The following is an 18,007-nucleotide window of genomic DNA, read 5'->3' on the forward strand; positions in this document are numbered from 1 at the left end:
CAATTTATATATATTGAAGAACTTTGTTTCATACTAATGATGAAAAGAAAAAATACTGGTATACCACAATGAGTTACTACACCACTTTCCTAAGAAAAGTGAAAACTATTCCATTTTTTAACCTAATGCAAGAAAGTGTTTTGATTACATGAACTTGAGTATGATGTAAAAATGTTTTGCACTTGAGTGTCACCCCATTACATCAGAGAATAGCAATTGAGTTCATTCGTACAGAAAATTGCCACTGTAACTTTCTTCAATGTATGAGTATTAACCATATATTTTATTACCCACAAATAAAAAATGTCTCTGAATCAGTCTCTAAAATTTATCCAAATTTTACCAGTGTTGAGATTTTTGAGACCAAAAAGTGGTGTCAGGTCAGGTATAAACCAAAAATGTAGAGATTTTGCTATAGTGTAGTCTTTTTCATGAAGGAACTAACCAAATGTTATCAAGAGTAAGATTAAGAAACAAATCTAACACCATTATAATGTTGACAAACTAGTTCTTAAGCATATTTTACTGTATCAACTAAAATGTAGAGTTTTTTCATATAGGACTGAAATGAAAACAGTGATTATCTTTTTAATTTAACCAAAAATGTATCATCTAACTGAATGGAAAGGCTTCAAGGATATGCTCTCACACCAGAAACATATGTTTGCTCAATAGATGCAGATGCATCTTCAGCAAAGTCTTCCCATGAATCAGTGGACAATATGACAAAATCTGCCAGTTTCCCTGGAGATAAGGACCCAAGATCTTTGTCAAGGAAGCTTGCATGAGCAGCAGAAATGGTGTAACTGTGAAGGTCAGAGAGACTTTTAGTATCATGCAAGAATAGCAAAAGAAAACCATGTATATGATGAACTTGAAGTTGAAATATGATCAGATTAGGAAAGAGCACTAGTGCACCACTCAAGCAGATCTAGATTTACATGAAATGAAACAATACACTTGCTAAAAATGTCCTATGAATAAGTGGGGCTTGTACCTTGTAATCACAATCAGAAGAAAAAACAAAAAGAACAACACAGCATTGTGGTGAAAATTTCTGTAAAGTACAAAGCACTGAAGAAGTGGTCTCTCCACTATTTAAAAGCCATACACACTATGATTGTTTTGCATACCAAATTCAGATAGGCATGAGGGCTAAGGAACTTGTTCTCTGAGATTCAAATGATTATAGAGTTAATGGGTAATCCCACAAACCATATCTATAAGATCCTGTTGAAAACCATACATTGATTACGAATATGATCAAACAAAAATATATAATGCAAACCATTTTATAGTATTGAATTAGATTCTACCCTAACTTTTAAAATAATACCAGAGCTTTTCCAGTAATTGTTGTTGAGTCTTTCATACCACTAGCTATTAGACGGTTATCGTATTATCCATAATGTTTAATCTTGCAAACTTCACATATCAGATGTCTAATTTTACTTGCAAAGAGAGTGTATCAGAAATTTTATATCAATCAATGATGGGATTAAATTGAAATATATTAGTAGGGGATGATCCTAACCTTATAAACTGGTTTTGTAAGGTTGAATTACTCTTTAGAAAACTCAAAATTCTAACATATGTTACTGTTATATTCCTGAAAAACTTCTGCTCATGTCTCTCTCAATTCCATTTTTTCTGTGCTACAGATGTGTACAGATGAAAATATAGAGCAGGCCATCAGTACTACATCATGATACTAATGTTATATAATATTTTGACTAATTTCTTGAGATGACAAACCAACATGTAAAAAATTTCCACTCACTGACAGTCCACATAAAGTGGTTCCCATCACATCACAAACAAACAAGAAATCAACAAGTCACATAACATCAGTATAACATGATCTTACGCCTTTATTGCATCATCTAGTGAAATGCATTCGGATGGAATCCATGCACTTTTCCAAGTGGGAGGCTTCCTCTTCATTGCTGTCTTAATTCCACTTAAGGGATTGATGTCTACCACCTGTGAAAGAGAGACATGTTGTGAAAAGTACTTCTAAACTAGTGTTAAAAAATATCTAAACTAGTGTTAAAAAATATGAAACTGTGCAAGTTGATGAGTACTGATAAATACAACACTTACCGGCCAGTCAGAACCAAATGCCACTAATGCATTGTTATTTAAGAGTGACCGAAACAAATATGATTCTGTGTCTGCCCTATCCTTGCCAAGCTTTTTGCTAGTAGAGTCAGCATCATCCAACAATTGATCTGGCTGTTGAATATTGATAGTTAAAATAGTACAGATCTTGTAAGAGGGTATTGTTTATACTGTCAAAACATATACATACAATAGGGAAGGTATTGGAGATTATAGATACATCAACTAAAGATATGACTAAAATAAAGTCTATCCTAACCAAATTTAGTGAGTTTGTCATGTAATCACTATTGGACTGCTATCCTACCATTCACGCAACGTTCAAGATGTCTAGTCTTTAACTTGAGAATGCGTGTTAGAGATTTTACATTATTTAGAAATATGACAAGAATAAGATGTATAAATGAGTACAAATCTCACAACAAACAGGTTTTACAGAGTATTAAAGGATTAATTATTAAGTCATTTTCAAGGTAAGAACAACAGTGGGACAAACTGAAGCAAGGAGAGAGAGAATGGAAAACATGGGGAAGAGAATAGGAAAGATAAGAGATTTCAACTAAGATTTGGTACAAGCACAATCGTGAGGCAATTATTTTACCCTTAAGCTGTAAAATATGAAGCTTTTAAGTGACCAGTGCACTCATAGAATTAGAAAGTACAAGTTATTGATATTTGCTAGAAACTTAATATCATAGTGTCTGCTGTATGTTCATATAAACAATACTGACTTTATGCACAGAAGGAAAAACTATTTTCATGATTTCATCTACATTCACCTTTATGTTCTTGGGATTTGCATGACACTTGAATTGTTTGAGAATAAAGAAGAGCAAAGATTAGATAATTCATAATGAGGGAATCATTGTAAAAATGAAATCTTAGTTAGTGGATTGAACTAACATGAGATCAACCCTCTCATTCTAACTGCACACTGCTGTTATTATAGTGTGATTGTTCTAGTACTAGTTCATATAGCAAGAGAAATATGAAGGGATAGAATAAGAATTTGGCTTGGAAGAGCAATTAACATGCAATGCTTGCATAGTGAGGGAGGGGGGAGGAAAAGTTAATTTCTGCTTTTCTTGGTGCGGACCATAATAGTGCGAACCTTTTTGGGAGTATTGCTCATTGTATAATTTATTCAGTAATATATTGTTCTCCATGAATAAAACATTTCATGTCCTTTTCCATGTCTCTGGCATATACATAATATTGATAGTAATGAAAAAACAAGATAATGGTTAATGAAAACCTGCATGGAAGCAACAACCCTTTGTTTACCAAATCGGCCAGGGGTTCCGGCTGCCAACTGCTGGGCATGCTCAATCTGAAAGTAGTGTTTATGTTCATTACTAACTTGGCTCACCATGATTATATTAGAACAAACATCTCTGGAGCAAAATCTCCCCATTATCAATAGAAAATTATTAAAGCTTGCTATGTTTAAGCAAAAAATATTACCCTGAATCTTCGATCTCTCATACCATTTGCAGAAGCTACTGAACTATATAGGTCCAAGATAAGGTCATTTGTTTTGTCTCCTATAGCATGAATAGCGACCTGTAATGAATCAACAATTTGGTAACTAAGAACAAGAGAATTTAGCAACTAAGAACAAAAGACTAATCACCTGTAGACCATATAAATCAGACTCCAAGGTCATGTTGAGAAGTGCTTCAGGTTCAGTCACTTGTAAACCATAGTTGTCTGGCTCATCAACATATGGCTACAAAATTTGAATGTGCATTAAACCCATGCTAAATTTCAGTCTCTATAAACTGAGGTGCTACTTGTCATTCCCAACCCATATCCATTTAAAAACAAAAAATATGGCAGAAAACAGATAAATAAATGGATTTTTCAAAAAACTATCGACAGATAATTTACACTGAAAAAGTGAATATCTGGCCTCACCTCATAAAGCAATGCACTATTGGAACCCAAAGACCCATCAGCAAAAGCTTTAACACCACCAATATAAATCCATTCGCTCAAGGTATGGCCAACTTTGTTAATCAAATCCTAAGAAGAAAAATGTAACTTTAGGAGACAAATGTTAAAATCAACATTAAAAAACAAAAATATAGTTAATAACAATTATTAGTGTGATACCAAATACAGAGAAATCAGACACTTATTAAGATCTTGGCATATGGTGAAAACACTCTTATAATGAATTGGGAAATCCTCCACCTTAGAACTAACTTTTTAAGTTAATTTAGGCTAGTCCAATCTCAATTTTAATATGGTATCAATTATCAAAGCCTTCCCAAACTCGGTTCAAATGTCCACTTTGGGCGAGTAGATGTGTTAAGATCCTATATTAGCATTTGCGGCTTAGTTAGGTCTAATTTGTTCTCGATTCTAATAAAATACTAGCTGAATTTTGAATTAACTCAAGCAATGAAAGCTAAACTGATTAAAAAAGACAAAAGAAGAGTTTACCTATTTCATATAATACTACAAGTTAATACATTTTAGCTATCATTTGCTGGAACTAAAAATTATTAGATTTACGAATGAGAGAGCAGAGAGAAAATGAATAGAACAAACTGTTCATTGATAGAATTGAAAAACTCACTTAACATTCTGTACAGTGTTTGTATTTATAAAGATACAAAAGAAAAGACAGTTGTACATAATACTTGACCCTGATTAACCAATAAAATCATACTAACATATGCTAACAGCCACCTCAAACTCAAGGAGAAGATTTTTGAGAAGAAAAAGTTTTCACATTGAGTTTGGAACGTAGAAAAATGAACCAAGAGGAAGAGAGAGGCTTTGTCAGGGCATATGCCCACTGATCAAGTGCTGGAACATGAGAGACTTGCAGCTGCTTCAACAAAGTCTTCTCACGAACAAAGAACACATCAATTTCTATGTGTTTGGTCCTGTGGTGAAAAACTGGTTTATGTGCAATGGAGACTGCACTTTGATTGTCACAGTAAAGAACAAAAGAATTGAATGGAACTTGAAGTCCAATGAGTAACTTAAAATCAATGACAATTCAGCAGAAGTTTGGGCTAAACTTCTGTATTTAGTTTCAGTGCTGGAGCGAGCAGGGGTACAGAACAATTAAAAGCCGCTGGCTGAAAATGACCACAGATCAAAGTGCCCCTTAAATAGTGTAAAATGCGTTTAACCACATTCCAGTGAGAGTCAAGAGGTTGTGCTATAAACTGGCATACTTTATTTACAGCAAAGCTGATTTCGGGCCATGTAAGAGTAGCATACTGCAACATCCCCACCACAGACCTATATAAGGTAGGGTCTGCAAAGAGATCTGCACCATGTTTAGACAATTTACAGTTAGAGACCATGGGGATAGAGATAGTGTGAGCTTCTTCCAGATGAGTTTTATGAAGCAAATCATGAATGTATTTGGTCTGAGTCATCACAACTGAGTTGTCAGATAAATGCTTGATTTCCAGGCCAAGAAAATAGTCCAGTTGACCAAGATGTTTTAAAGAAAATGTGGCATTAAGGCTGGACGTAACATGCTGAACGAGAGAAACAGAATTGCCAATGATGATGATGCACCTCAAAGTCTTTCTTGTCAATAAACAAGGATGTATCACAAACACTGTTAACAAACCCAAGCTGATGAAGAGTGTGCTGTAAGCGATTGAACCATTGTCAGGGGCTAGCTTGAGCCCATAGAGCGCCTTATTTAACTTGCAGACAAGAGACTTGTCAGCCACCTCAAAACTAGGAGGTTGCTGCATATAGACAGTTCCTTCCAAAATACCATTCAAAAAGGCATTATTCTAATCCAGTTGAAACAACTTCCACCCAAAAGAAAGAGCAACAACTAAATTATGCAAATAGTAACAGGTTTGATGACTTGTGAAAATGTTTCATGAAAATCAAAACCAGCCATTTGATGAAATCCTTTAGCTACTAGGCGGGCTTTATATTTATTAATGGAGCCATCAGCATTTTACTTGACCTTAAAAACCTATTTACAACCAACAGCCTTCCTATTAATAGGTAAAGGAACCAAGTCCCATGTTTGATGGGGAATTAAGGCATCATATTCATGCTGCATAGCAGCCTTCCAATCAGTATCCTTAAGAGCCTGTTTAACAGAGGTAGGCTCAGAATGAGTTAATAACAAAGAAGGATCTACTCTGTTTAAATATGCCTGAATTGGATCGAGTCTACCAAGGGTGGGCAAAACTAACTGAACTATTAAACTATCAATTAACTTTACTATATTATACCAAAAATACTAAACTATTTAGATTAAAAACTGAACCTCTAAAGTTGTACTTAAGTTAATTACTCATTAACTTAAAACTACTACGTCTTATACTTTTTACTTGTTTGAGAATCTCTAAAGTTGCAGTTTAGTTTGGTTGCTGCAAACTTGATCAAACTTTGACTGAGGTTGACTCGGTATTTTCAACCACCGACTTTTCGATCGAGTTGAGACCAACTCGATCGAGTTTTGATAGTGGTTGAGTACGCGACTTGATGCATTCTCAGACCTGCACCATTTCCTATGAAAACTTTATCCGGACCATCAAATTGTTGATGTTGTTTTATATTTAATGATTCACCAGTCACATGAAAACTTGCACCCAAATCAGGTATCCAGGAAGACTTTCCTTTATCTGGAGAGGTGGACTGTAGTAGCATAACACTAGGCTATGAACTGGTATTGGATTGAACATTTGGATTCACCCAAGTATTGGAGGTCTTGTAAGAGCCAGCAGAATAAGGAATAGACTGTTGAGTGGCAGGATCAATAGAGAACAACAACTCGTGAGGTTGATAGGATACATCAGACCTGAAGTGGCAAAATTTAGCCGTATGACCGAATTTAAGACAAATTTGGCAAACTTGCCACGGCCTCTGGCTGGACCACTGCCACCGCGAGTAGAACCACGAGAATTGCCTTTTTGTGTACCTCTAGCATAAGGTCCGTGTGTAAAATTAAGTGAAGGTGTTACTAGGTTCTGATTTTCCTGTTCATATCCATGGAGCCTGGTTTCATGACCATACAGAAGAGCTTCAATCTCAGCAATGGAAGGAGGCCTCTTGTTGCTCTCTAATAACAGAAACAATAGAAGCATAATCAAAGCGAAGACCTTCCAAAATAGCATCCACATGCTCATCATGAGGAACTGGAAAGCCAACACCAGTAATTTCATCAACATAATTCTTGATTTTAAGTAAATAATCTTCCACGGACTTAGATTCAAGTTTGACAGCACGCATAGCAGTCCGAACCTGACGTGCACGAGACTTTGTTTGAAGGTTAAAATATTCATGAATTCTCTTCCAAACTTCATAGGAGTGAGTACATCCGAGAACACGAGAGAGAACAAACTTGGAAAGAGTAGATTGAAGCCATTTGATCTTGTACCTCCCAGGCTTCATACGCAGGATTAATAACATCAGCAGCTCTATCAATTTCATTGAGATATCTAGGCAGAACAATAGGATTGACAACAAAACAGTGAAGCTTACATGATTTAATCACTGGTTCAACAAATTGCCGCCAGTGAAGATAGTTTGAATCATCTAATTTTTCCGCAATGGAAGTAGGAAAAGAGGTCGTAGCCATAGTACTCTCAGAAACAACAATCGAAGTAAAGATGGCGAACACAGTGAAGCAGCAACACAAAGAGGCGAGAGCACTGAAATGAACGTCGCGTACAAGAACAAAGACGAAAATCACAACGGCAAACGAGAACAAGACCTAAATCACGAACACGAACACTGTAGCAAAAATCTCGATCGCAGAGGAGAACGAAAACAGAATCACTGTAAGCTAATTCTTCTCTAAGAAGGAGAAAAAATCAATTCTCAAATGATACAAAGCTAAAGTGGATATTTTCGTCTTATATCCCCCTATTTATATCAAGTTAATTCAAAGACATTAAGAAAGGCAAAGTGAAGGCAAAGTGAAGAATGTACTAAACTTTCAATAAATCATAAGTTAGAAAGGAATCATACCACCAAGCGTAACCTTGTCTCCATTGAAAAAAATAAACATACTCTAATTTTCATTTTTGACATAGAATTAGCCCATTGATAAACATCTGTGCAATTCAAAATAACAATAAAATGAATAGTCAGCTAGTCTCAACAATAAGGCTTTTTACATATCACATAAAATAAGAGGAAAATTCATTCTGTTTCAAATTACAAAAAGGCATTATCCTTGAAACTTGGCTTTTGGATTACATCATCTATGCTTTCCCACTCCTTTTCCTTAATTAATTCAAATATTAAAAATATAATCTAGATCATTCAAGCTATTATACAGATGAAGTTATGCAATTGAATAAGGTAACTAGGTAAGTATTCTATGGTCTCATTGTTATAAAACCATTACTTTATATTGCATTTGAATGGAAGTGGTTTTCTTTATGTATAGTTCAATATTTAGCACAGCAGGAACTGCTTGCTTTAAATCTTTGCCTTGTGACTACATTGGCATCATGGTAATATTCAAAATAAAAGGAAACAAAATGACGAAAAAACCACAATTAAAAAATGCAGAAAAAAAAACTTATATATAAATCAACTAAAACTTTTAGAAAAAACCTGAAAAATCATCCCAAGAAAGTTCAGGTGAAAAGCCAGGATAATATCTTCCCATATCAACAACCGTGGTCACCCCCCTTGTTAGGGCAAGACTGCTTGCTCTAAGCAATGCTTCCCTTCTATCATCTACTGAATCCTCTGGAATCAGTGAGGTAATAAGTGTCCCAGCAAGATCAATTAGTACTCCAGTAGGTTCTGCATAATAACAACAATTACTCAGAAAAAAAATAGAATCTTGAAATGAAATTACCAGCATCATTTTCCAATATTGGAATGCATTCATTTATTGACCATATTTTAAGTCTAACTCAATCTAGTTTGCACTCATATTATAATGTGGCCTATCTGTAGTTAATGTAAGATCGCAAAAGCCCCTCCCCCCTTGACATCATGATCGTAACATTTTGAGCGTGAATTTGAATACATGAGTGATCCAATAGTGAGTGAAATAATAAATCTAACAAAATTTTGATAGGATAGACTCAAGAAAGAAACTATAACATGTAATCTACATTAGAAAACACATGAACCAAACCAAGAAACATGTGAATAGTATAAACATGATAGTGGTAAGGAAAATGCCACAATTTCAATGAAGGTTGAACATTTGGAATGCAACAACACATGCTAATATGCTTGCTAAGGATACCTGTAAAGGCTTAGGTTGAGGTAGAGGCTCATGAGCTGTATAAGCACATGAAGTTTGATGGAGACTGTCATGAGAAGCCATTAAATAATTAAAAGAATGGGAAAGATATTCACAGCCATGATCACTTCGCAAAGTTCGAATAGAAATCCCAAATTGAGTTTAGTTTCATTATAAAAGGTTTGAAATATAAAAAACTACTCAGAATGATTTTTCATTAAGAACAACCAAGTGCATTTGGAATAATCATCAATAAAGGTAACAAAATACCGAAAACCAAGAGTGTACTTAACACAACTAGGTCCCCAAATGTCAAAGTGAACTAAGGCAAAAGGTGACAAAGCACATTGTGAGACACTACGAGAAAACGAACAACTCTGTTTTCCTAATTGACATGACTCACACAACAAACTAGGTAAATTGGACAAACTAGGAACAAGTTGTTGTAATTTAGCAAGACTCGGGTGGCCTAGCTAAGAATGAAGGAGAGATGAAGACTTCATAACTGTGTCAACATGTGTAAAAGGACAGAGATCATAAAGGCCATGACACTCACATCTGGTGCCAATCATTTGTCTCAAACTCTGGTTCTGTAAACAAACAAAATCGTTGGTAAAACATGGAAAAAGGATAATAGACTGTAAATTAAAGAGGGACCTAGGGACTTAAAGAACATTATCAATGGATAAACATGGAAAAAGATTTACAATCCCAACACTACGAGCTAAAACCCTAGACCCATCAACCATTGTAATAGACTGTAAATTATCCAGAGAGGATAAAAAAAAACAAAGATTTATTTCCAATAATGTGATTTGTGGCACTTGAGTCAAGAACCTAAGGTCCAAGAGAAGGAGGTTGAATTAGGCCAACAAAAGATATACATATGCGTACAGAAGCAGTGGAACTAGAGCTCTAACTATCTTCGTAGCATTTGAGAAATTCATTGAAAAGAGCAGATTGGCCTATAGTATTAGAAGAGGCAACGAAAGAAGCCATTGATGAACAGAAGAGAGAAAAACCCTAAAAACCAAAGGTCCTCCAATCAAGGCAACAAGCACAGATCCTAAAAAAGGAGAATGAGGTGACCCCACTCCAAGTCAACAACACCGAAGATCCTAAAAAAGGAGAATGAGGTGACCCCACTCCAAGTCAACAACACCGAAGACAACGACACATGCGCCGCCACGTGTGGCAGGAAGAAAAACGCTGAGCAAACCTGTCACTGGTGCATGAGGGCACATCTGACTTGCGATGGCGGCAATCTTGATGGTACGATGGTCACCTAGTCGAGACGAACAAAACCGTGTGGTTGCCGATCAAAACTGAAACTCCAGCGACGACGGCGACTACAGACAATGGTGATAGGTGATTGACGACAGTTTCAATGGCTAGGGCAACGGAAAAAAAAAATGCCAAAGAAGCCTAATCTAACACCTTTTATCATCAATTTTTTATTTTCTGTTTCAGAGCTTATCATATAATATATATTTGATATTGTATTATACTATATTGATTTATGGAATCAAAAGATGTAATAGCGCTTTCTTCTTCAAGTATACAATTAATACTGCAGAGACCCTCACTCTCTCAAAATAATCCCTCATGCAAGAACCTATGAACTTAAAGAATGAATAATGTAGAAGACCATTTAACCTATAGTTGAAATTCAACTTGCTGTAAATTATTGGGGATGGTAAGAATTAAATGCTTGACTTTTAGTCATAAAGGTTTTGCTACCATGTCAAAGGGCAACTATTGTAAAAGCTTAAGCAATTGGATTGGATGGAGACTGATAAATGGCATTATATCTAACCGTGCTTATTCACCCTAAAATCTTAGACACAACTCCCATTTTAGCATCCAGAAAATCATCATAAAAAATGCAGAAACTAAAAACTTTGTAGCTGAAGTTATTGAGTTTTAAAATCATAAGTTCAAAAAGAAAATGGTTAATTAAAGAGTACGATACACAAAAAAGACTATACCATGTTGCAGGATGGTCAAAATTCCTTTTCATACAATGAAAATGAAGTATTACCTCCATTAGCAGCCCTCACTATGATCCCCCCCATTGGATCATCTGTTGCATTTGTAATCCCAGCCAACTTTAGTGCTACTGAATTAGCCAAGCCCATGTGGCCATCTACTCTTGAAAGCCAAACCTGCTCATATACTTCAAATAAGATTAGTTTTGCTGTGAATGGAGATTTCCATAAAGGAAAGAACACATGTAAAGGGCTCACAGGATTATTAGGAGTAATATCATCAATCCAAGAGGCAGCAGGCAGATCTCCTTTCCACAGATCATTGTTCCATCCACCACCCAAAATCCATGAACCTTGTTTTGAGCCTAAATCCAAAAGTGCACAAAATGAGTAAACACCAAAACTAACATAATTCAGGACTCGAAGGCATCCAGTTTGAAAATTGTTCTACGTGATATTTCCCATTTGATGAACATAGTGGTGCAGATTTAACCACCAGCCTTTAATCCTTCTATTCCAGAGTATGCTTACTCAGAAAGAATGCCAATCTTATCTAATAGTTCATTAGGTAGTGAACAGGTAAAACTAATAAACTCCAATGAATCTACTAAAAAAAGGCAAAATGAGACAAATATATCCAATGGGTTCAAACTAAGAATCAATGGAATCAAATGATTGATTTAGAAGATAACCATAATTATGCAAAACTTTGTTCTAGTTGCATCAATACAATATTTAGAAGATAATTTTAAATTTGGAACCTTAATCAAGTTTGAAGAGTGGAATACATACAGCGCGGATTTGAGCCCGCACTTAAACAAATATGAATTGACAGTTTGACAAATATGATCATCATCAAGGAAACTACTAGTTAGGTGTTAGACTATCCTCCATCATAACTATGAAAAAGTATGCAAAAGCTCAAGGCTTACTTTGTACTGCATCTTTGGTCCTTCTGACAAATTCTTCCTTTTTACTAACACCTCTCAGCTCCACCTGCATCATCTGTTACTACAGGTGAAGTGTTAAAACAGGGGAACACATTTTAGGTTTGCAAACATAAAGGACTTCTCAGATAGAAAGATCAAAATTAGGAAGCATGCAAATGATTCAAGCATCCTAGCCTATACACAACCAGAATCCATCCTTCACAATTCGACTTTCTGATTAGCACACTTCTGAACTGCACTTGATTGATAGAATAGTAGTTTTTCAAAATTATTCAAGAATCAAACGTTATAGATTACTAGAATTTCTTAGGGTTTAGACGGTAACAAATGATCATTTCAGAAAAACTAGCAAAACAGACTGAAGCACATAATAAAGGTAAAAGAAACATTCAGAAAACTGGGACATCGACTTAACCTGTAATCCACCAGGAATGAAATGCACATGGGAATCAATGAACCCAGGAACCACAACCTTCCCACCAAGATCCAAAACTTGAGTTCCATATCCCTCCAACTCCTACATAAATGATGAAAAGCACATCTGGGTCAGACCCAGTTTGCAATTGAAGGCCACATACATGAGTACCAGCAACAACAACAGGGTTGAATAGAATGAATTAAATTGGAATGCATTGACACTGTAAATTTTTTTATAGTGTCTTCCAAATCCATATTGTTATATACTTTAGATTTGTTGAATTCTGCAATAATTATTTAAAAAGTCACATCTAGGATGATTGATAATATAACAAATTTTACCTTGCATGCCTAAAAGTTAAACTACAATAAAATTGCTTTCTTTTTTTCAGTAAACGGAGAGATGAATTTAGCATCAAGAATATAATAACCTTGACAAATGAATGGTTTCCAACACGAAGAACCCTCCCATTGGCCACCGCCATAGACTCTGCAAATGGGAGAGAATCATCACTAGTATATATCACCCCATTCCTCACAATCAAATCAGCCACGGGGTGAGACAACTGTGACTTCCAAGCCCAAAAATCTGAAAAAGTAAAAGAAACTATAACAAAAATGTAATATACTTCATTCACAGAACCATGTAGCTCTCTACCCACCAACAACAACAATTTAATAAAAAGGTTTAATTTCTAATGCAATGTCTACAAAAATCTTTGCATTATCAATCAATAAGAAATCATGGTAATTATAACTTTCACCACACATTACAAATTGTAACTGATTACCACTAAATTACTGACTTTATACAAACAAAGACAAATTAACATAAGTATTAAAAATTGACACCAATAGTTGTTTGGTGGAATAATAATTATTGCAACAATTATATCTGTATTGATACAAAAAGAAGCAAAATAAGGTGCCAAAAACTGAATGAGAATTCCAAGTGTGCAAGGTGTCTACGAGGTTGTCTAATAGCTGTGTTGTGTGTGAGAGAAGAGAAAAGTAGTAACAAGGAGAGATAGTGAGTTACAGGTTGGGAATGGAAAAGGGAGAGACAGAAAGGTGAAGAAGAAAAGGATTGGAACAAATAGAAACAAGTGAATGAGAAGAAAGTCCATCAGAAACAAAACCAGACTTTCTCTTCCTCTTCTTCTCTCTGTTACTCATTCCACTATTGTCTTACCAACCACAACTTCACATAAATCTAGAGTTTTTTCTATCAATTTTTTTTTCTTTTATTTAGGGTCCAAATTAACAATTTTCTCTTAAAGATTTAAACTTTGATTTTATATTAATTTATATATTATTATTGTTATTGAGCTATGGATTATAAATATAAAAACATTCACAGAAAAGAATTATTATAACTAAATTATTTAATAAACAGTAAGTTCAGGATAAATGTAAACCTTTTCCGATTTTAATAAAAAATGTTTAAAATTTAATATACAAATTATAATTATATTAATTATATTTAAACATCAAAATAAATCTATACCTATTTCAATTTTAGCTTAGTAATAAAATTTATAATTTTAATACAAAAATTATAATTACATTTAAATTTCTGATTTATTTGAATTTTTTAATAATTATTTTGTAAGTTAATATTAATTCTTTTTATAAAATAATTATTAAAAATGTTTAATCACTTTAATTCTTAATAAAATTCAAACATAATTAATAAATCAAAACTTGTGTAGTGTAATTTTTTATTACATTAAAAATAAAAATCAATGTTTATATTCAACTTGATTTATCATGTGCAGAAAGAAAGGGAAAGAACCCTAGTAATCTTGACACGAGTTGGGGTTTATGAGTGATACATGACACTACTACTAATCTTAAAACGAGTGACGTTTCAGTTTAGTTGTTCAGCGATCGCAAATCACAATCTCCGCATTAACGAACAAGTGAGCGTATGTGTCTTTGAGATTCATTGTTTGCCCTTTTTTTTCTTAACCATTGAATGATTAACTATCCATAATTACCATCTTCATCTGCGGCAATCAGTTTGTGAATTTCATCAAATGTTGTTTATCTTACTGTTTTTACATGATATGGAAATTTTATGTCTGAAATTGTTTTCTGTAGGTCATTTAGGGTATGTTTGGAGAAATTTTTATGTGATGTTGTGGGCATTGGGATTATTAGGTGCATGATTTTTGACATTTTGGATTTGCTTCTCCATAGGGATTTTAAAAGAAAAAGCAATGGCAAGTGCAATTGGTAGCAGAGTTGAATCTTTTCGAAACTCTCCTTTACTAAGGTTTTCTCTCAACTTCTTGAGAGCCTCTAGCTCTGCTTCCTCTTCTACTTCTTCTGCTGCTTCTTCTGCTCAGAACCCTAAGAAATCGAAGCGAAGAAAGAAGAAAAACTTGTTTGAAGTTGCTCAGTTCTTACCGAACTGGGGAATTGGCCACCACATGGCCAAGTCTCACTGGAATGAAGTTTCTTACGAAATCACTAAACTCAATCTCTACAAGGTGCTTCTTTCAATTCTCAACTTCTTTTTTTCCTATTCTTCTATTGTTTGTATTGGATTTCAACTATTTGAATTTACATTTCACCATTATTTATTCCTCTGCTTTTCTTTCTTTTTTATTTTATTTACGTATTTCTTTTGCAGGATGGAAGGCATGGAAAAGCATGGGGGATTGCTCATAAAAATGGTCAGTGTCATAAGTTGTATGAGAAATGTTTCTGGCTTTAGGATATTCTGTTTTTCAATTCTATGTGCGGCAGAGTCAGCTTGTTGAAGGCGCTGATGATCATGCTGCACTTCTATTCTTCAATTATAGTTGGTTAGGCTAAGAGTGTTTTTCTGAGTTCTTAATAAGTGTTGGTTTTTGTTTAAGGATAGAAAAAAAACGTGCGAGGAAATAATATAAATAATTTGAGTGGCAGAAGCGTGTAACTTTTATTGAATGTAACTTGTATTTAGTACTCGGAAATAACTAAATATAATTCTTGCTCAACAGTTTTGTGAGTTGTTACTAATAACTGAAAAATGAAATCTGAAACTAACTAATCCACTGACAACTAGAAACAATATAACATGTTCTTATAAATTTAATAATTGACTTATGCAAAATTAAAATTAAATCTGCTCTGACAACATCTAAGGCATGTTTCTAAAACACCTTATTGCCTTGAAGGCTGCAAACTCCTAGCTTCTTTCTCAGAAATTTAACCTGCTAATTTAAATACTGTTGTTCAAGATTAGTCTTCTGTTGAAATACTATCGCATCCCTCTGATATAATTGGACCTTAGCTTTTTCTACCTTGAAGTTCTCAGCCAACTCTTTAATGTCAATCCTTAGTGAAACATTTTGGCATCATAGTATCTTATCTTTGTTTCAATAGTATTAAACTCTAAGTTCAGAGTTTTTATACCCTTCTCATCATGTTCAACCTTTTTAACTTTCTCTAAAGTGATTTTACTTCTCTAACGGTATCATACACCCTCTTCCATTCCTCTGACTCCTCTTGATCAGACGAGACTGAGCCTGTTCCTTTGTTGCTGTCAACCTTGCTTCTGTGTGGCACCACTTCTAGGCTTGGGGGCTGCTATTACAGGACCAACTTGTTTTTCTTCAGTGTCTTCTTTCTTGTGCCAAAATTCAGTTATCTCCTCTTTTATTGAAAAAACAAATTTGCCTGTGAGAGGATTGAACTTGTGTGCAAAAGTTTGGATGAATGATGCCACATGCGGCACTCCATTTGCTTGTCTTGGCGTTAACTTTTTGTTTGTTTCATTCATGTTCCATATCATATCATAGTAGTTATGATCTGTTATAAATGACATGATTTTTTTTATTATTATTTCACAGTGTAGACATACTTTTTTCTTATTTCAGTGTAGTTTCTGTTGCTTGTTAGAACTTGGCAGCTTTATTTGATAAGTTCTCAGTGAATACTTTGTGAAGCATAAAGTATAGATTGTATGAAGCATTGAGTAAATACTGTGGCTTTTTCATTACTTGGTTGCTGGCTTAATTTGATAAGTCCCAACTTATTGCAGGCTTGCCAATAGCAGATGCTCCAAAAAAAATTAGTGGAGTTCACAAACGCTGTTGGAAGTTCCTACCAAAGGTAGTAAAAGCATCAGAAAGCTCAACAAACTTAACCAGTCCAATTGATACTGGCTTGAAAGTTGAAACTGAAGCAAGTTGATCCTTTGTAATGACTTTGTTTAAAGTCATCGACAGTAGTCCATGTCTTTTTCAATTGGCCTAGTTGTTTTCAACTATACTAGATTTTTTAGTCAATCTTGCAATGTTTGTTAAGCTTTCATGCTTAATTATTAAGTTTATGTTTGTAATCAAATGAACTCTTTCTACTATGAAACGTGCTTTGAGGGCGTAATCTGGATAGATTTGGCTGTTACTATATTTGTGTTTCTCTATGTATAAACATAATTGGGTGATAAAATCTTATTTTTTTAAATATTGTTGATTTTTTTAAAATTTTAAAATTAAAATAAGTAATTAAAAGTTATGTGTATCAATGAAGATTAAAGATAAAAGAAAGAGTGATTGAAATATATTATTATTAAAATAAATTGTTAGTGATTTAAATATAACGTTTATCATTTAAATTTTACTTGTTATAATATTAATGATGATGTATTTTGATTAAATAATTTATTCTATAAGTAAACTTTTTTATACTAGCAAATTTCTAATACATAGGATTTCATCTGTCATTATGTTCTTATATTTCATTTTATTGAATTAAAAATTAAATGTTGTAATAATTTTTATTACTTTATATATTAATGTATGTATTAATTTTAAATTAAGTGTAATTTTGAAATGTTTTTTTATGTTTTGTTAAAGATTAAAGACATTTTTAATTATTAGTTGGAGGGGAAAAGAAGGAATGTCACGTGCTAGAACAAATATAAAGACGTTAGTGAGTTTATGTATTATAGTATATCAAAGGAAATATTAAGAAGAAAAATATTATTAGAAAAAGTAACAAAATTCTTCAATATTTTAAAAACGGATAATTTTCATCCTTATCCAAAATTAATATTTATTTAGAAAAAAATAATGACAATTCAACAAAATCAAAATTAATTTCTTTAATAAAGGAAAAGGAAATAAATTTAGTTTATTTTGGAAGAGATTAAGAAGATTTAAAAGTGTATACAACAATATTTAAATAAACTTTTCTTCTTATTGTTTCTTAAATGTGTAATTTTTCTCCTATATAAATTTAAATCAGCATTTAGTTTTTCAATTTTATTTAAAATTATCAATTTTAATGGAAAATTAATATCGTCTAATTATCAACCAAAGATAGTA

At 33.6% G+C, this 18,007-nt stretch overlaps 2 protein-coding genes across 3 annotated transcripts; one reads left to right on the forward strand and one right to left on the reverse strand.

Moving 5' to 3' along the window:
- Nucleotides 1-466: 466 nt before the first annotated feature.
- On the reverse strand, nt 467-13,884 carry LOC148195657 (protein LONG AFTER FAR-RED 3-like). Its single transcript, XM_088094347.1, has 15 exons — nt 13,726-13,884; nt 13,118-13,275; nt 12,685-12,786; nt 12,252-12,324; nt 11,578-11,684; nt 11,373-11,496; nt 8,686-8,880; nt 8,092-8,177; nt 4,039-4,146; nt 3,755-3,850; nt 3,586-3,684; nt 3,377-3,451; nt 2,104-2,235; nt 1,868-1,983; nt 467-806 (listed from the first exon to the last, which is right to left on the reverse strand). The coding sequence occupies exons 1-15, from the start codon at nt 13,811-13,813 to the stop codon at nt 632-634; spliced, it is 1,734 nt and encodes a 577-aa protein (XP_087950473.1). The 5' UTR covers nt 13,814-13,884; the 3' UTR covers nt 467-631.
- Nucleotides 13,885-14,453: 569 nt separating this feature from the next.
- On the forward strand, nt 14,454-17,089 carry LOC148195658 (uncharacterized). 2 transcript variants are annotated; one of them, XM_088094132.1, is made up of 4 exons: nt 14,454-14,608; nt 14,889-15,181; nt 15,325-15,367; nt 16,720-17,089. In XM_088094132.1, exons 2-4 carry the CDS (start codon nt 14,909-14,911, stop codon nt 16,869-16,871), a joined length of 468 nt encoding a protein of 155 aa, XP_087950258.1. In that variant the 5' UTR covers nt 14,454-14,608; nt 14,889-14,908; the 3' UTR covers nt 16,872-17,089. The 2 variants fall into 2 exon arrangements, with proteins under 2 accessions (XP_087950258.1, XP_087950257.1); XM_088094131.1 differs by having other exon boundaries at nt 14,457-14,614.
- The last annotated feature ends 918 nt before the right edge of the window (nt 17,090-18,007 follow it).

This window comes from Vigna umbellata, chromosome 7 (genome assembly GCF_029865625.1).
Source record: "Vigna umbellata cultivar VRB3 chromosome 7, Vumbellata_1.0, whole genome shotgun sequence".
Taxonomy (NCBI): Eukaryota; Viridiplantae; Streptophyta; class Magnoliopsida; order Fabales; family Fabaceae; genus Vigna; species Vigna umbellata.

Excerpts from the sequence above, each read along its gene's own strand:
- LOC148195657 (XM_088094347.1), bottom strand. The coding sequence starts at position 13,813 with ATGGACTTTCTTCTCATTCACTTGTTTCTATTTGTTCCAATCCTTTTC. Across the intron at positions 3,851-4,038 it reads ATAGTGCATTGCTTTATGAG|CCATATGTTGATGAGCCAGA; the intron begins GTGAGGCCAGAT and ends CAAATTTTGTAG. Across the intron at positions 2,236-3,376 it reads GGGTTGTTGCTTCCATGCAG|CCAGATCAATTGTTGGATGA; the intron begins GTTTTCATTAAC and ends AATATTCAACAG.
- LOC148195658 (XM_088094132.1), top strand. The coding sequence starts at position 14,909 with ATGGCAAGTGCAATTGGTAGCAGAGTTGAATCTTTTCGAAACTCTCCT. Across the intron at positions 15,182-15,324 it reads CTAAACTCAATCTCTACAAG|GATGGAAGGCATGGAAAAGC; the intron begins GTGCTTCTTTCA and ends TTTCTTTTGCAG. Across the intron at positions 15,368-16,719 it reads GGGGATTGCTCATAAAAATG|GCTTGCCAATAGCAGATGCT; the intron begins GTCAGTGTCATA and ends AACTTATTGCAG.